Source organism: Cricetulus griseus (assembly GCF_003668045.3).
Source record: "Cricetulus griseus strain 17A/GY chromosome 1 unlocalized genomic scaffold, alternate assembly CriGri-PICRH-1.0 chr1_1, whole genome shotgun sequence".
In the NCBI taxonomy this organism is placed as follows: Eukaryota; Metazoa; Chordata; class Mammalia; order Rodentia; family Cricetidae; genus Cricetulus; species Cricetulus griseus.
In genome coordinates this window covers 217,631,980-217,659,007 of record NW_023276807.1, presented here as the reverse complement: position 1 = coordinate 217,659,007, position 27,028 = coordinate 217,631,980, and the positions used below count along the sequence as shown (strand labels likewise).

Below are 27,028 nucleotides of genomic sequence, written 5' to 3'. Positions count from 1 at the left end.
TGATCCTGCTGCCTCTCTTTAGCATGGCTGGAGAATCCTGAGACTGAAAGTCTTCCTTTCCTCAATGTGGTTGGAGAATGAATGCCTGATACTGAGTTCTTGCTCCAGTCTTATATATGTCTCCTGAGTCCTGGGATTAAAGGTGTGAGCTATAATTGTCTTTTAGATTGATCCAATCTTGTGTAGATCTGGGTGGCCTTGGACTAACAGAGACCTGTCTACCTCTTAATCCTGACTCCTAGGATTAAAGGTGTGTACCACAGTCTTCTAGCTTCTGGCTGCTGGGATTAAAGGTGTGTGCCTGGCTTCTATGTCTTGTGGCTGACTTTGCTTTCTGAATGCTCAGGCAAGCTTTAATAAATCATAAGTAATATATCACTACAAGGGGAATACATCCAAAGGAAGCATGTTGCTGTCATACTTGAGAGCAATGGAAATGCTAATGAGGAGAAGATCTCATGAGGCAAAGCTCTGCACACATGGAAAAAGAAAAGAAGCTGAGATAAAACATAGCGAGATCTCCGTTTTCTCAGAGAAACAGGACCCACCTATGCTTAACACAGACCAGGGGCAGAGTCCAGTGCTGTAAAACAAACCCTGCTAGATATGTGGTCCTTTCAGTAACACACTAGCCAAATGCTGATTGGAGAAGATGAGCAGGTCTTATTTCAGATATGAACATTTTTAGTTTGCCAAAGGGCAATTTGGCAGTTTTTAACTGTTATTGATTAGTTTGCTTACTTTGTGCTTTAAGAAAGATTTAAAATAGTTTAGAGTGTACTGTTTATTTATGTATTACCAATCTACTTTCACTGACTGTGGGTCTTATTTGTTGGATAACGTTTTAATGACTTCTTAAAATGTTGTGCTTACACTCTAAGAACTCTGGGGGCTGAGGCAGGAGGATTGTGAATTAAGGGCTAGACAGTACTACATAGTGAGTTTGAGGTCCCTACTGAGAACTTATCTTTAAAAATATTGCTTTCTCCTATATAGCTTTTTATATCATAAATTTTTTATTGTATGTGAAGCCTTCTCTACTTCTTATGTTGTTACAATGTTCAATTAAAAAAGACTTATTTTTATTTATTGTCTGTGTGACACATGTATGCATCGGCCTGAGGAGGCCAAAAGAGTGTGTTGGATCCCCTGGGATGGAGTTACAAGCCTGTGAGTGGCCTCATATGAGTGCTAGGAAAATAAACGTGATTTTGTGTTCTCTTAACTACGGAACCATCTCTCTAGCTGCAACTATGTTCAAAAGTGAATTTACTGGAACTTCCAGTGCCCAAGCTGGAAGATCCTAGGAAAGTCAAGATGGTTGGCACTTTAGGTGGCAATACCTTATGTGTCAGAAAAGCCAGTTGTGCCATATCCTTCCCTGCATTGGGTCATATTTATCAGCCTCTGTGGTGTCTCAGTAGGGCCACTCGATAGTCTCATCAATGGCTATGACACGCTTTCTCCCTTGCCTCTCTATGATTTTTGAGTTAACAACCAAAACAACCTTGGAAATGCTAAAACTTCTGGTTGCTTTTGCTTTTGAATGACTGCATATAGCTGATGTGATGCTTAATTTTCACTTTCAACTTAATAGGATTTAAAATCACCAAGGAAGATACCTCTGGAATGTTTACATTTGCAGAGAGATTTAACTGAGATGGAAAGAGCCATCCTAAACATGAGTGGCACCATCCTATCACCATCCCAGTGACCAGCCCTGGGGAGGAGCCTAGGAAATGCTGGGTGAGCATCATCACCATCCCAGTGCCCAGCTCTGGGGAGGAGCCTAGGAAATGCTGGGTGAGCATCATCACCATCCCAGTGCCCAGCCCTGGTGAGGAGCTTAGGAGAAGGAGAGTGAGCATCCGCATGTATCCATCTCTGCTTCCTGTCTTGTTCCTCTGCGATTGGAGAGACAAGCTAGCAACACATTCTTGCTGGAGCTGCCTCCTGCCAGGCCTTCTCTGCAATGATGGATTGTAGCTCCTCAAACTGTGAACTCAAATAAACCTAATCTCCATTAAATTGTTTCTAGTCAGATATTTAACCCTAGCAGTGAGAAAAGTAATACAGCCCAGGATTGTCCCTATCTCCAAATCCACCCTGTCACCCATTACTTTGGGACAGACTCCTCTTGGATGCTGTGGACTATGGATGAGTGTAATGTCCCAGTGTAGGTTTATGGATGATAACAAACGTATCGATCTGATGGGGTGGGGGGGTGCCAGCAATAGAGGGGCACCAGCAAGGGGATGTCCATGTATGTCTGAGGGAGGAGAAAAATGTAGAGATTTTCAGTATTCTCCTCAAAGTGTTACTTTGAACCTAAAACTGCCTTTTAAAAAAAATTTGTGGTATATGGATGGGTATCTGTGGCTGTGTGTGTATGCGTGTCTGTGGTGTGACTCTGTGTGTATGGGATGAGTGTGTCCATGGGGTGTGTGTGTGTGTGTGTGTGTGTGTGTGTGTGTCTGTGGTGTGACTCTGTGTATATGGGGTGTGTATGTCTATGGGGTGTGTGTTTGGATGTGTATGCGTGTTACACACACATGCAAAGGCACACAGAAGATGAGGGAGGGTAAGTGTCTTCCTTTCTTTTTCTCTGTCTTAGTCCTCTAAGAGAGACCTCTTTCTGAACTTGAAGCTTGCTGTTCTAGCTAGCCCAGCTGGCCCGTGAATCCCCAAAACTCACTTGTCTCTGCTCTACCAAAGCTTTGGTTACAGGCCCAGGCAGCCATGTTTTACATGGTTGCTATAGATTTGAATTCAGGTCCTCCTATCCACTGAACTGGCTCTCCAGCCCCCAAAATTGGGTTGATTGAATTATTAACAAAACAATAGCTTCCCTGGAAAATCTCTCCCAGTAAATCTTTTAAATTGGATCATTTGACCACCCGAGGTTACTTCAAACCCTGTTATCTCTCCTTACACCAAATTTGAAGCACCTTTAACCTAGAGGGGAACGAACATGTGGCTGGTGACCTGGAAGGTCTGGGGCAGATTTCCTACATGGTGAATCCTTGTCCCACTGGCTGACCACCCAGACTGGCCAGCTGGTAAGTTATACCTTTCATTTAAAAGATGCTTTCTATGCAAGCACATTGTGGATGGAGCCTAGCAGCACAGCTGTCATTCACTCTCAGGATGATCTCATCCTTATTCTCTCACCGCTTATTCTCACAAGTCACTTTTCTTCCATGTCTAATTGTTCTCAAACCCTTATTTCAAGACTGGGATCCTCGAGACTCTCTGTGATTCTTGGGGACTACCTAGTCAGGAGAGGCGAGGGCATGTTCAGCATCACATATCTTAAGCAAGTGTGAGCCATAGCTCACAGCATTCTGCAGTATGAATGTGGCTGTTGGGCCCTGAGACAGTCTTTTCCCTTCTGCCTGTCTTGCTTCTCAGTGGAGAAGGCAGAGTGCAAGCCCTGGGCCACTAGAAGCCAGCACATAATCACAAAAAAAGGTTTCAGTAGAGACACCTCTATTTCACAGCAAGGGGTAGAAGTTAACACCTGCAGAACACATTTTAGAAAAGGTGATAGTCTGGCCTTGGCTATGAGATTGGCACTCAGTGACAATAGCAGAGGGATGGCTCCCAGATGTGCAGCTCCCCAAACCCAATCCATTGGCTCCCAGAAACTTGATACACTAATTCATTTCTTTCACGAGTCCTTGCTATTCAAACACAGTATGCCTGAGTGGGCTGTTAGTAAACCATAACCCTGCCCAGTACAATCTTCGGACACTGTCCAGAATTCACACTCCTTTGCCCATCTGTCCGGTTCCATGTATACACATCTCCATGGTCACAGTACTCTGTGCTTTCATTCCCATTTCATGGCTTTCTTTGCCTTTATTGATACTGAAAGGAACCACTCCATGAGGAATTCCTCGTTTCTTTCTATTGCAGTAATAAACACCACGGTCGAAAGTACATGAGGAGGAAAGGGTTGAATTCATCTTACATCTACAGTCCATCATGAATCCAGGGCAAGAAGTCAAGGCAGGAGCCTCCAGGGAAGAGCTGAAGCAGAGCATGGAAGAACACTGCTTAATGGCTTTCACCCCACTGCTTGTATGGCCTGCTTTCTGATACTACCCAGGACCACCTGCCTGGAGTGGCACCACCCACAGAAAGCTGGCCTCTTCCATATCAGCCATTAGTCAAGAAAATGCTACACAGCCGTGCCGATAGGCCAAGATGGAGTCATCTTCTCAACTGGGGTTCCCTCTTCCCAGATGACACTAACTTTTGTCCAGATAACAGAAAAACTAAACAGCACAGAGATTAAGTTCTTGCATCTCTGTGCCCTCCGCCATCTGGTGGTTGTAGAATCCCAGCTCATTCCTGTCCTATGCAAAGGACATGTCATTCATCCCTGTTACATGCTGGGCCAGTTTTAGAGGCGGCTGACATATCTCTCTATGCCCTATTTGAGTTACTGTTGTGGCTTCCTTCAGTGATAATGACAATGCATGAGTATAAGACAAATAAACCCTTTCCTCCCCAACTTGTTTTTTTTTTGGTCATGGGGTTTCATCACAGCAATAGAAGCTCTAAGACAAGTTGGTACCAGGAGTGGAGTATTGTAACAGACCTGACCATGTTGGTTTTGGGGAGGATTGTGGGAGGACTTTGCAACTTTGGGGTGGAAAAGCCTTTGGGTGTTGAGAGCTCAATAGACTATTCTGTGGGAGCTAGGATGATAAGAATGTTGAGAACAGTGCCGACAGGAGGTCTGGCATATGAAGTTCAGAGGGAAGCAAAAGTTCTACCAGGCCATTTGTGTGATGAATCTGTGGTGTTTAGTCAGCTAGAGCTGAAGAATTGGCTGTGGTTAACAAGAGACCAGAACTATTAAAGTAAAACTACTAAGTAAAACTTAGTAGGACAATTGATGCTGGTTAGCTGGAGCTAAAGAAATTAGTAGTGATTAACAAGAGGCTAGCATCATTAAGGTGAAATCTCTGAGAAGTGTTTCCTTAGACTCATCACACAGAAGCTGTGTTCCTGAGGTTGTCAAGGTTGTCTGGCAGCTATACTTGGCAATGTATAAGAGTCACCCAGATGGTACTGGCTTTGAAGGCATGCAGGGGTCATGGAGAGAGACTGAGGCTTGGCATTGTAAGAGGTCAGGAAAGGCCATTAGAGAAAATGAAGCCTCAATAACAGTTGAAGTCCTAGGACTGAAGGGGTCAGGGATAAAAGCTGAGGCTTGGCACCATGAAGAAAGCCCAAGAGAGATTCCTGGTAAAGGTGCAGTCCAGTTGCAGCAGAAGACCCAGGCATTTTGGAGATGCCAGTACCATGGAATAATTCCTCCAAAACATCAGGAGCTGTGGAGTGGAGCCTGCTGGAGCGTAGAAGACAAACTGTTGCAGAGAGCAGAGAGGGAGAAGTGACCAAAGCCATTTGGAGAAGCCCAGAAGATCCCGAGTGGATCCCAGGCATTGGACATTGAGTTATTTACATCTTTGGAGTCTGGTTTTGCTTTGTTCAGATTGTGACTTTGTCCTGATTCTTCCCTCTTGAAGTAAGTATATATTTAATTTATTTTTTGTTTTAAAGAGTCCATGCTTGAGAGAGTGATTTTTTAAAAGAGATTTTAGGCTTTAAAAGAAACTTTGACTTAAAAAAAAGATTAAATTTAAAGTGTTTTAAGTTTTGAAGACTGTGGGACTTTTTAAGTTTGTGAAATGTTTTATGTTGTGATATTAATACTAATGTGTTATCTTGGGGTGAATAAGAAAGGAAAGGTTGTAGCTTAATAATGATGTTTTTGTGTGTCAAGCTGACAAGGGGTCAACTTGACACTAACGAAAGTCATCTGAGAGGAGGGAACCTCAATTAAGAAAATATTTCTATAAGCTTGAGCTGTAGGCAAGCCTGCAGGGAATTTTCCTTATTAATGATTGATGGGGAAGACCCAGCCCATTGCATGTGGTACCATCCCTGGGATGGTCCTGGATTCTATAAGAAAGTGGGCTAAGCAAGCCATGGAGAGCAAGCCAGTAAGCAGCACTCCTCCATGGCTTCAGCCTCCAGGATCCTGCCCTGTTTGAGTTCCTGTCCTGACTTCCTTCAATGATGGACCACATGAGTAAGTATAAGTCAAATAAACCCTTTCTTCTCCAACTTGCTTTTTGGTCATGGTGTTTCACTGTAGCAATAGAAACCCTAACTAAGACAGTTATCAAGGATTCCAGGAAACGTTTGGAAAGAATGTGTACATGCATAGATGGACAGAAGTAGGTGGATATTAAGACCATAAAGACTTGGCCTCATGGACTATGTACTAAGAGACCAAGAACACAGCTCCTAGTGACATGAGATAGTGGGCGTGACTCTCAAGCAACACCTCAGTCATATATGCATGTGTATGTATTTACACAGTAGTGTATGCGTGTACATGTATGCGTATGTATATGTATATTTATATGTATGTATATTTATAGTTCTATAAAGCTGCTTACCTTTCCCTTTTTTCCCTGGCTTTCAGGATATTCAATTAGAGCAGTTTATAATTTCCTCTGTATTGCTAGATATATTTGTACACTCCTTTTTGATCCTAACTTCTATTTCTATTTACATAGTTTAACTTGTCCCAGTACTTTATAGTAAGACAAAATAGAAAGTGAAACCTCAGAATAATAAATGAAAGAAAAATGCCTTTTCCCTTTTCTAATAGATAGAATCCTCTTGATTGAAAGGGGCACTGGGTTTGCTGTGTTTGGAAGCAGTGGCCTCCAGGCGGCACTAGAGCCCTCCTCCAGGGAGGTCCTTTGGCCTAAGTCTCCTGCAGGGACCATTTCTGACAGGCCATCCATACATGGGATGGTCCCTGTTCAGAAGCTCTGCATTCAGGGCTGAAGACAGGCACATTTGACTTAAGGGGGCTTCAGGTTTCTGCCAGACACGAAACTTATATGGTTATTGTCACAGATATTCCCCAAGGAATGGAACTGATGGGTGGGGGCTAGTCCAGGCACCTGGAGGTGGGGCTTTGTCCCTGTGCTGGTTAGCTTCTTGTCAGTGTCACCAGTGCTAGTGTCACCTGGGAGTGGGAGAACCTCAATGAGAAAATGCCTGCATCAGATTGCCTGAAGGCAAGTCTGGGGGACATTTTCTTGATGAATGATTAATGTAGGAGGGCTCAGCCCACTGAGGGCCATGGGTGGTATAAGAAAGCAGGCTGAGTAAGCCATGGAGAGCAAGCCACTAGGCAGCACCTCTCCATGACCTCTGCATCAACTCCCGCCTCCAGGTGTCTGCCTTGAGTTACTACCCTGACTTCCCTTCATGATGGGCTATGATTGGGATGCGTAAGCCAAATAAATCCTTTGCTCCCAAGTTGCTTTTCGTTGTGGTGGTTATTACAGCAATAGACTGCTAACTAAGACAGTCCCAAATGGAGTATTCAGGGAGGGTGCATTTTCTCTGTCACCAAGTGTGAAAGGAATACACTACTCCTGGTAGTATCAGACCAAAGAAAACAAGTGACCGAGGCACTCACTAAAGAGGGTACCACAATGCTACTGCTTGTGTTTGCCTGCATTATTACTAGGAGGGATGATAGCATTTAGAGCCATTTTGTAACTAGCTCTCTTTGCCCCCAAACTAGCAGAAGCCTTTGGTAAAAATTGGAACAATATACTTATGAATAATTTTTATATTCAGGTTCCTGACCCTTCCTGAATCCGTTTGTTGCAATAATTAATGGTGACAAAGTATATTTCCCCCGAGAATTTTTTTTCAACATTAGCTTCGCCTATTATTACTCTCTCAAGCATTTCCAGGGGATAAAGGAGAGGTGGAAGCCAGCAATGAGAAGACACATGAAGCAACGGGACCTGGTGGGAGGGGGAGGGGAAGGGGGAGGGGAAGGGAGAGGGGAGCCACTGTCCACTTGCTCCCAGAGCTCCTCTGGAGTTCACCTGCAAGAACTGTTGTTGGTGCTGTTGTTGGAGTATGTTACTTATTTTATGTGTATGAGTGTTTTGCCTGTGTGTATGTATGTATGATACATGTGTGACTGGTGCCTATGGAGGCCAGGAGAGGGATTCTGACACCCTGGATCTGGAGTTCTGGGTGGTCGTGAGCTACCATGTGAGTGCTGTGGACCAAACCTAGGTCCCCTGAAAGAGGGACAAATGCTCTTAACCACTGAGCCATGCCTTCTTTGTTTTGTTTTTTGATGCTGGGATTGATCCCAGTGCCCCATGTATACTAGGTGAATGGGTACCACTGAGCTGTACCTACTGCCCTCCATGGTTGGTTTGATTTGCCCTAAATTTCTTTTTCCTGTATGTGTGCCTGCTCATGTGTCTGATAGCTGACAGACTAGAGAATTCATTCATTACAGAGAGAAGGGACTAGAAAAACAGACATTTCTCCTGGTTTTCCAGGGATGAAGACATCAGCTTTGTACTTAAGGCATTCTTGGCTAAAAGCAGACATCTGGGCTCCCCTGGGGCACTCTAGGTGGAGGAATCCTCTGCTATGATGACCCCACTCTTTAGGCCTTCAGATTCAAGAACACCAGCACTGAAGCCAGTTTGTTTCAACAAATACCACCCTTCCTCTGTCACAAAAGGGTCATCCTTGCCCCCGTGAGTCCCTCTGATACACATTTAACCAATTGCTGCAATTCAAGCTGACTTTTGTAGTTTGTCCGTTCAGTTAGGGACACAATGAGAATATTTAATGTCTAAAGCAGTCACTAGGTAGTGCTTAATGTTGAATGAGTTGACACCCTGAACAGTAACTAAGAATCAAGGCAAATAAGGAATGGAATGTAACAAGGCATTTTAGCCAGCCCTTTGCTGGAGGTAGGGTGGTTTAAGGTTAAGGAGACAAGAGATTGGGTCTTACTAGACAACATAAAGCAAGGGATAAAATGGATACCCTCTACATCATCGAGCCTAATTTAGAAGAGAAAAAGCTTATGTGGTCGTTTCAATATTTTTCAGTTGAACAAATTTGTCGCCTATTGGATTCCAGTATGTATCATAAGGTACAACTCCAAGAGTCAGGGCCAACTGGTTGATGTCAGGAGGGAAGCACTAGTTAGCACAGCCAATATTTTACAGAAGGAAACTGTGGCTGTGACCCCTCTGTAGACTCCCTCCATCTCCCAGGGGAGCCTGGGAGTGGGCTGAAGCAGAAGGGTGGCATTCACAAGTCTTTCTTATATGTGGTGTCTCTGACATTTTGGGGTCACTCCACTTGGTAGACAGGATAGAGGCGGGCATTTCACAGAGAAAGAGTAGAAATGCTGATATTGGAGTTGGGCTCAAACAATCCTCATGGGGCAAGTATACTGAAACAGGGGCACTATGGAGAACAAAGACAGAAGCCGTTGTAGGGATGTAGGGCAGCTGCACTGACTTCCTGTTCCTAGAGGCCTGCCATGACCCCAAAAGTTATGTTACCTCCTCTCTGATGTAGAATGCTGTTTGTTGCTATCAGCTATCGACCTGGAGTCACACTTCTGGGCTGGAGGTGGGCTGCAGAGGCATACTGGGAATCAGCGTTGCAGAAAGCTTCCCCTTGCTTGCTGAGCCTGTGGCTCTGTAGTCACAGGCTTAACCTGAGAAGCCAAGTTTCTTTGTGTCGCTCACACCAGTGGTGGCAACAACACCAGCAGTGACCCTATTAGCTTGGAAAGTCTAAGCTGATGGCCAGCTGGAATCTTGAATCAGTTTTCCACAGCCATCTATCTTGAGGGCTCCCCAACTGCTGCTTGAGCTAATGCTGGCCATAACCTGGTCTTAGAAATGGAGTTCGATTGCAATTCAGCCACTTCCATCCATTCATATATATTTTATTTTTCATGCTACAATAAAAACATCAACTTTTAGATAAAGTTGAAAACATGATTGACAAGAGTTTACAATATTTATTATTTAGCCCTTTTCAGAAGTTGGAATTAGAAGAGACCATGTTTTTATTTATTTACATTGGAGTAGAATTCAGAGTCCTAGAAGTCCAACGAGTTTGAGGCAAGGCAGAGTCTCAGGCGCTCCTTGTGAGGATGGCGATCCCGAAGCTGATGGAAACTGATGGATGACAAGGGAGCCTGAAGGCTGGAAAGTGTCCTGAGGCTGTGTCTGCGCTGGTGTAGGTCCTTCCAGAGAGAAAACTCGGCCATGAGTAATTTAGGCAAGAAGCACCATGCTGGGCAGGGAACAGTCCACACCCATGCTTTTCTTTCCCAAGGACAAATAGAATGTAGGGATAGTTTGGCATTGCCACCAATGCCAGCACTTGGCATTGGTGAGGTTGGGTTATAGACATAGCCTCACCAGGAGGTCTAACCACCATTCACAAAGTGGCAGTAACGGACAACAGATGGGGAAAGCTAGTATGGCTGCAGTGCCCGCTTTCCCTAAGGCTTTTGTGCACTGGAGGTTGGCTGTGTGGGGCAGCTCTGCACCGAGTTTCCTGCTTTGGGGAGTGGGGCATTTGCTCACCCATACAATCAAAAGGCCAGCCAAAAATGTTCCAAACATTTTAACTGTTTACTGGAGACAGTGCTACAAAAGATGGCTATGGTTATTTGTGGAAAGATGCATGCAGCCCTTAAGAGTGTGCTTTTTAAAGTCAGAGACTCTCACACTTATTTCCTTATCACACTTCATAACCTGTTATTTACAACCACAGCCAATGAGTCCTCTTACACCAACCAGTCCAGAGGGGCCGGTCTATAGGTTTGCTTATTCCCATAAACCAGCTGTGGAAGAGTGTGCAAAACTAGGTGTCATGACTCAGAGTATTTTGTAAGTGTGCAAGGCATTGGTTCCTTGTGCTAAATCCTTACAAGGCTTATTAGCCAGTTGTGTGTAAGCCCAGATGTTCAAGTGCTGAATGGCTCAGAGCAAGGCAGTCTGCTGGCAGATGGAGGTTGACAGCTGTCCTATAAAGCTACCACACCCACTGGGAACAGGATGTCAGGATTTCAGGGTCCCTGTGTGACTCTGTGGGGAACCAGGAAGGCATGGCATTCTCTATTGTACACTGAGCTCTGTTAGGAGTTCCTTGATGTCTTTTTCCTGTTCAACATTTTGGCTTCGGTAATTTTACTTTTACAGTATGAACAACTGTCAAGTCAGCTCTGGCTTGAGTATGTTTTTTTTTTAATTTCAAATAATTATATGAAGCATTAAATTGTATAATTGAACATTCAAAAATAGATTAAATAGATCTTATGATTCATGTGTGTTGAAAATTTATTTCCATAAAAATGTCAGCTTTTATTTTTCTGAGCCTTTAAAAATATGTCACCATTCAGTTAAGGACAGGTGGCATGGCCACCATGCTAACCATCTCCCAAGACAGATAATTCGGTTCTTGTCAGAGTTGGCAAATGAAATGGAGATTACCCAGTGAACAAAGGCCAGGGGGCAGTGATGCCCGAGTTTCTGTGACTGAGTCTGTTTGTAAACAAAGACATGCTCATATGTAGAACTCCTCCATGTCATTATCTTCAAGGCCAGCTGTTGTTGGGGGCAGTAGCATGTCTTGGCCACCCTGTGTGGTTTTGGAGTCCTGACAAGAGAGCTGTGGGGATAACTCTGTAGGCGAGGAGACACCAGAAGCTGAGAGAGCAGCAGCAGTTATTTCTGCAGGGCTGGGAGACCCTTTGGTAAAGACAGGGTGGGAATCCCAGGAGGTGTCTGGGCTCACCTCACTGGCAGCAGGCAATGGTCCTTCCTCGGGACTCTTGGGTGCTGGCCAATGGCTGCTACATCTCTTGGAGGGGAGGGATGATGACTCCACAGAGTTGCAAAACCTACTGGGTGCAGAATATGCAGAGACCACAGACAGGTCTGAGGAGGACAGCCGCAGGCCTGTGTCCACATCTGTCTCCTGGGCCCCCTCTAAGTCATCAATGGACAGGAGGTTGCTGGGCCTCCACTCTGAGGCACTGTGTCTCTGCGAACCAGTCAGTAGGGGCTGTGGTTCAGTTGGGGAGGGGCCTCCACTGGGCAAACAAAACAAAGACTTGCTCCTCTGGAAGGACCAGGCAGGGCTGGAGGTGCTTGACTGTGGGGTACACTCCCGTTTGTTCCTGGAAAGCAGGGCCACCTGGCTAGACCCCAGGAATGGGCTGTTCTGCGGGGCTATGCGGCTGCTGCCCTGTGCTGTGCTTGGTGTGTCAATGGCTGTTGATGGAGTGGAATGAGGCTTCTTCTCAGAGGAGTGGTGTGCTCTGCTGTACTTGGGAACCTTCTTGTGTGTCCTCTGTGCCTGTGGAGAGAGGGCTCCATTAGTCAGAGGATACATGGGGGCTCACTGTTAAATGCACCGTGAAACATATTGCCATTCACTGGAAACTTCCAACTCTCTCTGCCTAGGAAGCTACCTCCAAGACTGAGAAATAGAATTGGCTACTCATTGTGACAAGGGATTGTACTGGGAAAAGTCCACATGTTACAATGTACTGAGGAATGAGGGCCTGGATAAGCAGACAAATGGAGATGAGAATCCTCAGAAGGCTCCCCACACTCCTCAAAGCTCGGCTCCCTCTGTTTTTGCTCTCCAGCCCAGAATGCACAGCAAGGCTTCAGCTGAGGGGAGGATAAACGCCGCCTACAATCTTACACATTTCTAAGGGTTTCTCATTCTTTGCACCAGTCTGTTGGGCACATTCACTTGCTGACTTTATGATTTCCTGTCACAATGAGGAACCAGTTGGACCCCCTCCCCTGCAGATTGAGATATGCTCAGAACAATTTGAGATCACCCCAGCCTGGGACCAGATGCCAGCACGTATGCTTTCCCAGGTGTCTTGTGACTCTTCCTGGAGAGACAAGAACAAACATTTATCTAACCCAGATATGGCACAGATGACAGGTTAAGGAAATGAGTAGCATGAGTCACTCCATGGTAGCCGTATCACCAAAAAAGCCCAGCCCAGTTTGGACTGTATCCTTTGCAATCCCTACCCAACTTGGAGGCAGCTCCACAGAAAAGTCTCCACCCAGCAACTATTTACTGCTTTTATAACTTTGGAAAGGGCCTTGGGACTCTTTTAACTTTCTGAGTGTCCTGAGCCTTTTAACTTCAGGCAACTTCCTGAGGCTTCTTCCAGGATGGACTGTTTCTATTCAGAGAAAACAGTTGCCCAACACCAAGACACAATCTAGCATGGGAAGTGTGTTTTCCATGAATGATAGGGTCACTCTGCTCATTTTCGCCTACCAGCCCTGCTCAGATTAGCAGTCCACAAGGACCTGGTGTCTTCTGCATGGAACCAGGCACTCTGCTTACACGCCTCTCACCTCCTCTGCTTCTCTCCAGTGATTCCTCTGGCCCAGAACCAAGAGGATAACAAAAAGTTTCAATTAGACAATAGGTTTGAGGGCAGTGGACCTGGGTTTGTTTAGGATAGGTGCACCTGAATTATGAATCCCTAAAGTAACAAAAAGTTTCTGCCAGGGTTTTTAGTGCCCAAGGCTGTCCTCAGACCTATCTGCCATCTCCTCTAGTAGCTACAAGGGGCCGGCATCACCTTCCAGCAGGCTGAGACGTCTACCTTCATAACATACACTCCCATCTCCCCCATTAATGAGGGACCTGGTTTCCACAAGCCACCTTGGAGCTATTGTTCAGTGAACTATGCATCTATTGAGAACTTATCGCAGGCAAAGGAGGGGGTGCTACAATGCGAGATTCTGGTTTGACCACATGAATTTAGTTTTAAACATCATTAAAAGGATAGAAGGCAAAACAACTAAGAGACTAGAGGATGTGATGTTTGGCACCCGAGGGGATGGGAGAGAACTCATCTTTCCAGTGGGTCCCAGAACACACGCAATACAGGACGTGGGCATGCCGAAACCAGGTGGCTTTCTGGCAGGATGGTGGTGTGCAGCGGTTGGATGGAGGTGGGGAGCCTTTTCAGAAACAACTGCAATGATGTTCCAGTTCTTACAGACACATAAGCTCCTTTTGCATGATATATATACAGACACTCTCCAGCCATGGATTGTCTGCCTGGCATTTCTCCGTATTTCTCAGTCTGCAGCTCATTTGACTTTTGTGCCCATGACTTGCTGATCCAATTCCATCACGTAGGCTCTGCATATCACTGTGGCATCCCAAAGCTGTTTTTATTAAGGGTCTCTTAAGGAACTAAAGTCAGTTAGTTGCAACAAGATTTCTGTGGGGATGCAGAGATGGCTCAGGTGGTAAAGTGCTTGCTTCACAATTATGGGGACCTGAGTTTGGATCTCTGGCAGCCATGTAAGATGACAAGCATGTGTGTGTCACCCCAGTGCTGGGGACAGAGATGGGCAGATCCCTGGAGCTTACTGACTAGTCAATTTAGCTGACCTGATGAGCTCAAAGTTCAGTGAGAGACCCTATCTCAAAATACAAGGTGGAGAGAATTTGCAAAAGACACCCAGTGTTGGCTTGTGGCTTCCATGTGTATGTGAACACGTGGACATGCACCCAAATGCACATTTGCATACACATATAACACATATATACACCACACATACATTAAAAATATTTTTCTTAGAGCCTAAACTATGGATATTTAAAGATCATGCAAGGCTCAAGTCACCCGAGAAGGGTCACAGCTGGTGACTGTTGTGAGACAAACCAATTTTCATCATCACTTAAGCTTGACTGGGTAAGACAGAAGAGAGGACCAGCTTGTTGTAGGGAAGGAATCCCTGAGGGATGGAGACTTCTTCAAAGTCTGGAAAGGCACAGTTCCCTGGGACACCTGAGTGAGGTTTGCTTATTGACAAGTATGAGCCACAGTGCAGCCACAGCTTCAGGGGCCTCTACAATTCCTGGTGAGGGTGCCTGCAGTCTGGACAGGCTTGAAAAGGGAAGCCTATGGCTAGAGCTTCAGGGGATGCCGAAGACCAAGGTTCCCGGTCAAGTGACTGCTAAGGGGCATACAAATCTGTCACTGTCGAGGAGCAAGGTGGAGTTAAATTTGGCTTGAAGTCCAGCATGGCAGGCAGGTGGACTGTGGGCTTTAGCAGAGGAGTTCATGTTTGCACAAGCCCACATGCGTTCTTACTGGTTTCTATGGCACCATGAAGGTGGGAGGCCAGAGAAAGCCCACATCCTGCTGCTCTGAAGAGAGCTGGCAGTCACTCTGGTTTGCTGGGGAGTGCGACACATACAGTGGAGGTGCCTGCTGGGTGTGTGTAACTCAGGCTAACAGGCTGTGGATATCTGCAGGCGTCCTGGGTGAAGGAGGCTGCAGAGCCCCTCCTACCCCACCACCTCTAGAACCAGGGCTGATAAACATGGTACATCTTCCTGGCCTTGGGCTGGGGCCCTTTTCTGGTTTTACCCAGTGGGATCTCATCTGACAACAAGGTCGGAGCCTCACTGCTGTGTTTCCCTGGGGCTGGCTCTGTTCCACCCCCATCCGCCTTGTCTGCAAGACTAGGAATAATAAAGGCTGAGAGTGAAACCAGAAACTCCGCCCTAGTGGGATTTACCAGAGTGAAACAGGAGCTTGGGCTTAGGCTGCCAGCTCTCAGGGGTGCCCTGGTGAGCCCCAGCAGTGACAGCAGAGATGGTGTGAAGCCAGCCTCTCTTCCTCCCCTCTGGATGCCCCACTAGATTCACAAGCTGCTTTCCTCACTATGTAAGGAACTCTCTCGAAGAGCAGAACAGCGTGCATAAATAATCTGCTGAGGGCAACCAGCCAGGGGGACCTGGTTATGCTTCTCATGTCACCGGGAAATTGGAATCCAGCTACGAGCTCGCCATGAGACCGCAGCACAGGCTGTTTCCTGGTGAAGCTGGCTCAGAAGCCCCTTCCTCAAAGGGTCTTGAGAGGCTCATTCCTAGATGCGTGCACGGTAGAACCATTCCTTCTGTAAGTGCTAGTAGAGGTGATTAGGTCTCCCTTCCAGGGGCCTGGGGTGTCCCCAGCTTCTTCAAGGTCAGGAAGTGCTGCCTCTGACTCCGCTTTCTGAACAAGCCCGTCCTCTCTTGTTTTTGTCCTTGGCAAAAACATGACCAGCATAGCACTGTCTGCTGCCTAATAAATCAGACCTTTAAACTCAGGGATTAATAACGATGAGGGCCATCTCAAGGGTGACCGAGCTGTGAGAATCTGGGACTTGCCTCTGCAGCAGAGGGTGCATAAGAAGGAGAGGCTTTGGTCTCCACTCACTTTCCTCTAGGAGGTGTCCATATTCTTTCTAGGGATACAGTCCTTAGAAAGGCCAACGTCTATGTCCCTTTCTGAATGTTCAGGAGGGAGAGGTGGCATCAGAGAAAGACAAGGTCAACTTAGGTGGAGAGAGCCAGGTACAATTTGTAACCCATGGCATTTTGAGGTTGAAGATTGAAACGGATTATTGGGTGTGAAGTAATTGGTACTTTAAGAGCCGGGGAGGTATCAGCAGTTAAGAGCTCAGGTTGGTCCTGCAGAGGGCCCACATTTGACTTCCAGCACCCACGTGGCAGCTCTGTAAGTCCAGATCCAGGGGATCTGACGCCCTCTTCTGGTCTCTGCAGCACTAGACACTCATGTGGTACAAAGACATACATGCAGGCAAAACACCCAGACACATACAATAAAAAAAAAAGAAAGAAAAAAATTAGTAGTTTAAGTCAGTTTATCTGGAGTGTCATTCCCTACACCCTTTTTGTTCCACTGTTATGGAACTGTGAGGCTTTCTGTAAAACCACCAGTTAGAGCAATGTGCTAGTTCTATTCCTCAGAATGGCGGGTGGCATGATTCAGGCCTAGAGAGAAACACATTCCCCAGCTTTGGCAAAATGTCATCAAAGTGATGACTGTTCACCTCAGCTGAACTCCTGACAGGCTATGTCTTCCCCCTGGCTTCCCTCAACAGTCAAGTGACTCCTAACAGCCACCCCTGAGTGTGGTGCTAGGCTAAAGCCTTCTTTAGCATGCAAGCTCTGTAAGACCCTGCCTTCCTGTCAGCTGTGCTTTCTGGAATCCCCACCCCTGTGCTCTGGTCACTGGGAACTTCCATTTCTGGTCTGCCACCCAAAAGCTGCATTCACTCTACATCTGCTTAGACACCTGTCCATCCTCCGAGGCAAAGTGCAATGGGATGTTGAGAAAAGTGATCTAGCCGTTTTCTTCTCCTGGAGAGTAAGAAGCACCCGGTCTCTTGGGCACATTAATAGGAACAGAATTGCTAGACACTGGTGAGCATATTTTTAGTTTTAAAACGTACTTTTAAATACTTCAGAATTGATGGTAGAAATGTGCAATTCCACCAGGGATTTAAATGTATTCCAATTATTTCACACTTCACCAAGCTCTGGTATTATTGCTGTATTTCGTTTTAGCCCTTCTGGTGGGCAATGGTACTTCATCAAGGTGTTAATTTGTATTTCACTGATGACCTCTCCACCCATCTCCAGGGTCCTCAGATCAGGATCCTCCTACAGCAGTCCTAAGGTTGGAATTACAGGCCTGTACCACCATGCCTGACTTTGGCATCTTCCACACTCATTGGCCTTGAGTATGACTCTTGTTTGCGAAGTACCTGCCCTTTGTACATATTCTGGGCTTAATACTTTAAAGAAGATATAAGCATCATATATATTCCAACCCACCTGGAACTTGTGGTTTTATTCTCTGATTGCTTTTATGATTAAACACTTTTATTTATTTTTAAACATGTTTTATTTTTATTTATTTATTTATTTATTTATTTATTTAGGTTTTTCGAGACAGGGTTTTTCTGTGTACCTTTGGAGCCTATCCTGGCACTCGCTCTGGAGACCAGGCTGGCCTTGAACTCACAGAGTTCCACCTGCATCTACCTCATGAGTGCTGGGATTAAAGGCATGCACCACCAACGCCCGGCCAAACATGTTTATTTTTAATAAAGACAACTACATGCTTTTTCAATGCCGCTGCTGCTGCTGTTGTACTATTTTAAGAATTAGTTGCAGGTAGGTGTTTACTATGTAAGGATGAAGCCTAGGTCTGATCCCCAGAACCTATAGTGAAAAGAGGCAGCTGAGTCTTGAAGGTTGTCCTCTGACCCTCACCCCTATGGTACCTGCACAGCTGGGTGTATACCCGCATTCACTCATGCGTGCAGGCACACGCTTCTAAAACTCTTACCAAGGTCATTTTAAGTGCTTTATACATATGTTAAAATATACCATGAAACAGTTGTTTCTCTGTGTAGCCTTGCCTGTCCTGGAACTGGCTTGAACTCAGAGATTTGTCTGCCTCTGCCTCAGGAGTGCTAGGATTAAAGGTGTACACCACCACGCCTGGCCTGTCATTTGGTTTTGATAGGGAAAAGTTGAAAGGATTCTAGTATTAAAGTAAGACAGCAGCTATAACTAATGCTAGAGAACAATTGTTCTATGTGAGAAATGTCTGCAAGGTGCCTCAGGAACCTGCTTCATTTCAGCATTGTTGTTCCAAACAACATTTGGAAGTACTCGGGAAATGGAACAAGGGTTTGGGAGACACCAGAGAGGGAGGGAGAATGCACCTAGGAGTGCTGGGAACCATCATCACCATCATCATCATCATCACCATCATCATCATCATCATCATCATCATCTCTCTCTCATACACACACACACACACACACACACACACACACACACACACACACACCATGAATGTCTAGTATGTGCATATGGAGAGCAACCAGACTTTTGAAAGAAGTGTCCTTGGGACACTTCTTTACTCTCCTGCCAGCACTGGTATATAAAGGAATCCTATTCCCTGTCTCTTGAAGCCTGTCAGGGAGACAGGGCTTGTAGAATCACAATGATTCCAGGAGTGGCATGTAAAACAGTTCCTTGCCCTTCTAGGCTCAGCCTGGCATTCCCACCCTTACCCCTGTGCTTGTGTTTCCAAGTCTAGTGTGGCCACATTTCCAGAGAATCCGCCTCTGCTCCCCTGCCCCTCCACCCCCTTGACTGTCAGTCTGTCTCTCTGTCTGTGTTTGAGTAAATATTTACAAAAACAGCAGTTTGCTTACTCCAGCTGCCTTGTGGTACATGTGGAGGTTCCATTGTTATGGGTATTCTAAGAAAAATTTACTTACAAAAATAGATAGTGGGCCATATTTGCCCTATGGCCTTTAAACTTGTTGACTTTGGCCAATTGCTTTTTCTATAAACTTTAAAATCATTGTTCTAGATTTATCAACCTCTCACCCATGCATGAATTAGGATTGCTGTCTGCCTGTCTCCCTTTTAGTTTGGTCATCTTCCTCTGACCCCTCCTTAAGGCCACAGCAACACCAGCCTGGAACACTGACTCTTGGCCATTTTACGGCTCATAGTGGTAAAGACAACAGGCAGTCAGTAAGGTCAGGAAGGGGGCATGGTTCACTCCTAAAGATATCCTGCCTGGTCACATGCCTCCAGCTCTTCTTGTGGAGCTGGGGTGGGAGGAGGGCTGGTTCTGTTCAACTGGACCACCCAGTCTGCCTCTCGAGGAGGAGGGAAGAGGCTAGTCTGATGGATAGAACTTCAATCTTGGGGAGCTTCATGGTGCTTGTTTGTTTTTATTGTGGTGGGTTCTTTTTTTCTGGACTTGAAAGCATTAATTCATGGATAACTGAATTGCTACCATCTCCCGTAGGCCATTAGAATTCAAAGGCAGCATTACTAGAGACTGAGCCAGCTGACCACACCGGACAAGGAATACCAATGAAGCAGGCCCACCAAACATCTTCCAAACCTCACTGGCCTTGGCAAAGCTTAGATCATGGCTTAGATGACAGCTGGTAAACTCTTTCCCTTCCTAGCACCTAAAACTTGGGCAACCCACAGTGCCATTTGGACACATGGCTACTTTTTTTTTTTTTTTTTTGCCAGAAATGATACTGGAGAAAATGTCTCAAGACTGAGGTTGTCACCAACACATGCCAATAGGAACAGAAATGGTTGAATTTATCCCATGACACAGGTCAGCACTTTACAACCCTGAGTGCACTGAGTGCATCTGGGGGAGCCCAAGAAGAGCATATGAAGCTCTTCTGGTGACTTTAATGTCCAGCCAGAACTGTTGACGTCTTTGACTTGCTGACAGTCCCTCCTGCCTCACCCTTTTTTTTTTTTTTTTTTTTTTTTTTTTTTTTTTTGTTCAAGGTCCCACGCCTGTTTCTATGGCCACTGAAATTACTGTTTTGAATGGTTATGTGTTTTTACGACTACATATGACTCTTTTTAGAACCTTAAGAACCATTCTTGTTGATCTACATGAAGTGTTTGCAACTTGACAGCTCCAAAAGTTGGCTCGGGTACACCGAGGCCCAGAGAGCTATGGGGAGGGGAATCACGGTTTTCCTTTTTCTAGACGCCAACTGTGGCAGTTCATTTAGCACTCACTCCTCCATTTTTTTTTTTTAAATTTGATTGTTTTTGTTTTTTCAAGACAGCATTTCTTTTTTTTTAAAAAGATTTTATTTATTTATTATGTATACAACATTCTGCTTCCATGTATATATGCACATCAGAAGAGGGCACCAGATCTCATAATGGATGGTTATGAGCCACCATGTGGTTGCTGGGAATTGAACTCAGGACCTCTGGAAGAGCAGTTGGTGCTCTTAACCTCTGAGCCATCTCTCCAGCCCCTCACTCCTCCATTTTTATACAAGTATTTTGGCTAAGTTATGGAGAACTTGTTTTCTTCATTCACTGGTCCCGGGGGTAATACAGCAATGGGAATTTCACTGCCGCATCCCTTTCTCCATAACTTTTTACCTTGTTCATATCTACAAAACTTTTTAACAATAAAACTTGCTTGCTAGCCATGAACCTCATCAGCTCCAACCATCATTCCAAGCTTTTGGAGTTTGCTCTTGTGATATCATCTATTTATTCACTTTAAAGAGAGAGCTACTGCATGCATGTAAATGCCAGGAACACCAAGACTGCTTACAGCAGAGGAAACCAACTGACTCTTACAGAACAAAGAGACCTCTCCCAGCCCAGGCTAGACCAATGCTCCAGAGCACAGGAAGTCATGGCTACTGGAGAGTAAAGACAGATCTAATTTTCCCTATAAACCTGCTGGGAGATAATGTTGACTACTGAGCTTGGTCTAACAACAATGCCTCTACTCTACAGAATTGGGGTCAGCACCCCAAAGTTTCCTGTGTTAATATGAAGTGCCTCAGGAGTATGTCAGGAACTCCCATTATTCCACCATAAATCTGTGTGGGCTTGCCTGAGTGGTAAACTCTAAATAAAAACATTAGGTAATAACAACTTGAAAAGCTCATGCCAGAAGCGTTCATTATTTAAGATGTAGATGCAGAAACAGAAGGACCTAGAGATGAAGAATGATGGTAATTCTCACTAAGGACAAGGTGAAACGAAAGCAACTTTGTAGACATAAATGATGGATGCATTTTCAGTTGGGGCAATGATCTGACATTCTGTAAGTCAGCATTTGTCTGAAGACACATCAGCCATTTTTACCTCCTGGGGACACAAAGGCTGGAGGACAAATCTGTGCCTGGGGTCTCTGAGGGAAACTGGGACAATCCTGGAGTTGCAAATGGCCTTCAATGGGGTGGGGCAGACCTCCACTCTTACAGGCTTATTTCAGGAACATGGAGAGTTAGACTAGGATCAGCTGTTAGACAGTTATCAGCTGGTCACTGATCCTTAACTCTCAGTGCTTAGGAATCGGCTCCTTAGAACTTCTCCAGGACTGGGGACCAACCTTAGCTCTACCTGGACCAGTTCTAACTGGAATTAAATTTATCTTTCATTTTCTAGAGTGAGGATTGATTTCAGATCATCAGTTCAGATTCTAGAGCATCAATAAAAGCGCTCTTGATCTGGTTACTACACACACCCACACCCACACCCCCACACCCCAACAACAAAACACCCCCCCAAAAAAACCCCACAACTCAAAAACACCCAGAACTCCTTTTGTTTGTGTTTATGTGTGTGCATGTGTGTGCATGTGAGTGTGCCACAGTAAATGTGTAGAGAATAATGGGCAACTTCTTTCCTTATACTATGTTGGTCCCAAGGTCCTCATGCTTGGTAGTAAGCGCCCTTTTCTGCTGTCTTAGTTAGGGTTTTATTGGTTTGAAGAGACACCATGACTATGGCAACTAAGATGGGCCAGCTTACAATTTCAGAGGTTTAGTAGTCCATTATCACCACGGAGGGAAAAATGGCAGTGTGCAGACAGCCATGGTGCTGGAGAAGGAGCTGAGAGTTTTGCACCTTGATCCACAAGCAGCAGAAGTGAACTGGCTTGGGCTTCTGAGAACTTAAAGCCCACCACCTAGTGGCACACCTCCTTCAAAAAGGCCACACCTACCTCAACAAAGGCCACGCCTCCTAATAGTGCCACTCTCTATGGGTCAAGCATTCAAACACGTGACTCTATGGGGGCCATTCCTATTCAAACGACCACATCTGCGAAGTCATCTTGCTAGCCCCAGAAGCTACTCTGAATACTCAGGGTGAGGAACATAACTCAATGCTAGGACATTTGCCTGGTGAGCATGAGCCATGTGTTCGCTCTCTAGCACCACAAAATAGAGCGAATGAGCCACTAGTACTGTTTACTAAAATAGTAGTGATGATGACAGGGAGTTAATTACAACTGTCAGTTTTTATTGGGTATGGGTCTCTGTGCTCATACCTGCATGTGGAGGTCAGAGCAGGGCTCTGTATATCTTTCTTTATCCTCCCCTGTGTTACCACAGGGCCTCCCAATAACCAGAAGCTTGCTAGGCTGTTTGAGCAGCAAGCTCTAGGAATCCACCAGTCTCTATCTGCCAATACCGGCATTATAGGCACATGCGGCCATGCTTGGCTTTTTATGTGAGTGCTGGGGATTCAAACTCCTGTCTTCATATTTACACAGTAAGTGCTCTGAGCGTTCAGCCATCTCCCCAGCTCCCAAAGCTATCAACTTCTCTTGTAGCTGATTTCAGTTCAATTTGCTAATCTTATTACACTATTAACAAATCTGCAACTGTTAGCAATAACTGCTTTAAAAGGACCTTTTGAGGCTGAATTAATTTCCTTTAACACATTATAAATGCATTGGATGCATATATATATAGCGATGTTGGGGATGGAACTAAGGGCCTCACACATTCTAGGTAAGCAGTCTTTTACTGAATTTATCCCCAGCAGTACTAGTAACAAGATCTACAATCAAAATACTTAAATAAGTTTAAGTTCAATCAACTAAACATTTTAAAAAGTGACCACTATCCTAAATGCTTGAATTTCACACATTTACTAAAATTAACTCATATACTTCAAATTAAATGTACAAATCTTTTTTTACTTGTGGGGGGAGTGGTGGTGGTAGTCCAAGAGTTTGGACCAAGGGGCTTGCACCATGATAGGCAAAGAGCCTATGTTGATTGTAAATGACATTTTAAAATCAGAAAAACAAGTTCCCTATTTACACATTAAATTCTCTATATGATGGTCTGACTGAAAATGGCCCCCAAAGACTCATAGGGAGTGGCATTATTGGAGATGTGGCCTTGTTGGAGGAAATGTGTCACCGAGGTGGGTCTTGAGGTTTCAGAAGCTCAAGCCTAACCTCGTGGCTCACTTTCTCTGCCTGCTGACCCAGATGTAGGACTCTCAGCTCCTTCTCCAGCACCATGTCTGCCTACATGCCACCATGCTCCCCACCATGACGATAATGGGCTAAACCTCTGAAGTTGTAAGCAAGCCCCAATTAAATGTGTTCCTTTATATAGAGTTTCCATGATCATGGCGTCCCTTTACAGCAATAGAAACCCTAACTAGCACATTCTTTTTTTTTTTTTTTTTTTTTTGGTTTTTCGAGACAGGGTTTCTCTGTGAGAACTAGCTCTTGTAGATCAGGCTGGTCTCCAACTCACAGAGATCCACAGAGATCCACTGCCTCTGCCTCCCGAGTGCTGGGATTAAAGGCGTGCACCACCAACGCCCGGCTCTAACTAGCACATTCTAAAATTTACCAAATTCTTAAAATACCAAACAAAAATGTTTCTCAACTTACCATAAAAATGCCAATATTATTCGTTTAATTTACCATCACATTTTCAGTCTTAGTTCTAAGGTTTCTGTGATTAGACAAGAGTTCACCAAGCATATTCTTGTTCTATTCAAGCAGTTTGGGGATGCTTTTCTAGCTGACTGAGCCTGGGTGGTGTCCCAACAAAGAGGGACAAGAGCCCCTTTTATGGCTGCTTAATTGGGATTCCCCCAACTTAAGGGGGTTGGCTATATGGCCCATGTCCTTGCACTTACATCAGTATAAATTCCACCCTCCTCAGGCTCTGCAATCCATGGCTAATTCCCATCACTTCTTATCAGTTCTCCCAGGCCTGTGTTTGTCTTCTGATACTTACATACTTGACTGAAATTTATACCTGTCAAAACTTCATTGCCTTGCAGCCCTCTGAGTTCATGGGTGCTCTTGAGTTCATGGAAGAGAGGAAGGCATTGAACCTAGATGATCCAGCCATTTGGAATGCCCCACTCCAGTGCAGTACTAAAGACATGACTGCAAGGCAGCTAGGCAACTCGAGGGGGAGCATCAGAAGCCAGCAATAGTGTCAGCAATAGTGCTCTCAAGTGGTTGCACCATTAGAAATTTATGGTGGATGAATAAGGATGGCCCCCATAGACTCATGTATTTGAATACGTAGTCACTAAGGAGTAAATTGCTTTGCTAGAATTGTAAGGATTAGGAAGTGTGGTCTTATTAGAGGAGGTGTGTCACTGGAGTAGGCTCTGAGGTTTTCAAGAGCCCACATCTAGCCCAGTGTTTTTCTCTGTCTCTGTATCTCACCAGGCCTGCTGCCATGTCCCCCACCATAAGGATAATGGATGAAACCTCTGAAACTGTAAGCAAATCAACAATTAAATGCTTTCTTTTATAAGAGTTGCCATGGTCACGGTGTCTCTTCACATCATAAAACAGAGATTGAGACCCCAAAGCATCTTACAAGGCAGGTAGGTAGGTTACTTCTCTGGTTTCCATGGACCTACAGCACCATTTATGGTCCACAGCCTCCAGAAGGAATATCCTTCTGAATTCCTGGTTCTTCATGTTCATGCCATACAATCCTATTCCTGACACTTTTGGGACTGTGCCAAGGGTGGACACCTAATATAAGGGAAAGCAATCAGCAGGTTAACTTTCTTGATTCTCCCATCCACCAGGCACACAGGAAAACAGTCACACTCAAACTTTGGCGAGAGTCTGAGGTTATGTCTAAAAGAAAAACTGTTAGTTCTGATTTGACCCCATTTTCTAATGTGAAAGACTAGAGCCCTTGTTTTAAGAACATTGGGAGGCTGTAGAACTGTTTTTAACAGTGACCAAGCTCTGGAAACTTTCTCTTTATCCTTATTATTAATATTTCTTCAACTGTTTGCATCCTTCCTCTTTATGTGTGGGGGGTCAGGGAAGGGTTTATTTTTCCTTACAGCTTATAGAAAATCATGAAGGAAGTGTCGGGCCAAGAACCTGGAGATAGAAACTGAAGCAGAGACCATGGAAGAATGTTGCTGACTGGCTCTTTGTTTGCTTTGTTATACACCCCAAGACAACATGCCAAGCAACAGCACTGCCCACAGTGGGCTGGGCTCTTCCAAATCAATCATTAAAAAAGAAAGCCAAGCCAAAACTAAACACAAGGATAATGTAATAAATTAACATTATCTGTTCACCTACCAGTTTCCAGGTAAGCCTTATGGTCTTTATAACTTTATGTAACATTGAGAGTCATTTACCATAACTGTGGTTCAGGTTTTGAAGTGAGTCTAAGTAGCAGATAGAGAGAAGCAGCAGACATATAACAAAAATTATTAAATTGATGTTTATAACATCCAAAACTCAACCAAGGAAGCCCTTTGAAAGCCATGATGCAGAGTTACTATAGAGATATTGGTTTAAGGAAGAGGGTCCTTTCTTCCCTCCCCATGAGTGAGCATCCCATTGTTTTTACTTAGATATCCCCCTACCATGAGATAAATAACAATAACTTCTGTTGGAAATACTCTCCCTCTTAGGTGTTTTTAGGGCATACTGTCTTCATTCTTGGGTTGTTTGGTTAGTCTCCTTCATTGTCGTCTCTAATTCTAGTCCCAGGAGATCTGATGCCCTTTCCTGGCATCTGTGGACACTCACACATGGGGTTCACACACATGCATACAGATAAAGCACCCAAACACACACTATGAAGAAGGGAGAATCATTTACTTAAGATTAAACCACACCTGTACTGGGCACTGTGTTTTGAATGTGAGATGTCCCTGATATGCTCACGTGTTTGAACACTTGGTCACAGATGATGCCACTACCTGTGAAGGTTGTGAAATGTTTAGGAGGTGAGGCCTCTTTGGATGAGGTCACTGGGGATAGGTTTTGAGGTTTGAAGGCCTCACTTCCCTTTCTGTTCAGTCTCTGCTTCCTGTCTGCAGAGACAATGTCACCAGCTGCTTCTTGCTTTTGCCACCCCACCATGGTGGCTACATATATCCCCTTGAACTGCAAGAACAAACCCTTCCTCCTAGTCAAGTTACTTCTTGTCAGCTGTTTTGTCATAACCCTGACAAAAGTAGCTAATAGATGCCTATAGCTGTGAGATTGTAGCTCCAGGATATGTGGAACTACAGGACTCTATGACACCTTGTCTTACAATTCTCTAGTCTCTTCTCTGCAGGTGACAGTCACTCCCTCCACTCAAAGTGGGGCAGTTTTCTCTCCCTAGTGGAAAACACAGCTTCTGTCTGATCCCAGGTTTCACATGTGGAGTTTTCAGCCACCAGAAAGGAGAGTAATTTTCTTTCCTAATTCCAGTTCCTAATGTTTCTATGATGCCAGGTACACAGACATCCTGAGCACACCAGTTACAGACAGAGAAGCCAGACTGGGTTATCCCAACCCAACACAGTGCATCAGCTACAGCCAGGGAGTCTGGACTGAATCAGTCCAGCATGGTAGGTACATCAGCTATAGCCAAAGAGGATAGACTGGGTCAACCCAAGATGGTACATCAGCTATAGCTGTGAATGGTTA

General features: G+C 45.0%; 1 protein-coding gene across 1 annotated transcript in view; it reads right to left on the bottom strand.

The window, feature by feature from the left end:
- Positions 1-11,463: 11,463 nt before the first annotated feature.
- The window catches only part of Fam124a (family with sequence similarity 124 member A), a 51,337-nt gene continuing 35,772 nt past the window's right edge, over positions 11,464-27,028 (bottom strand). Inside the window, exon 4 of the mRNA XM_027390368.2 lies at positions 11,464-12,258. Within this exon, the coding sequence (XP_027246169.1) occupies positions 11,464-12,258 (795 nt within the window). The remainder of the gene's footprint in view (positions 12,259-27,028) is intronic.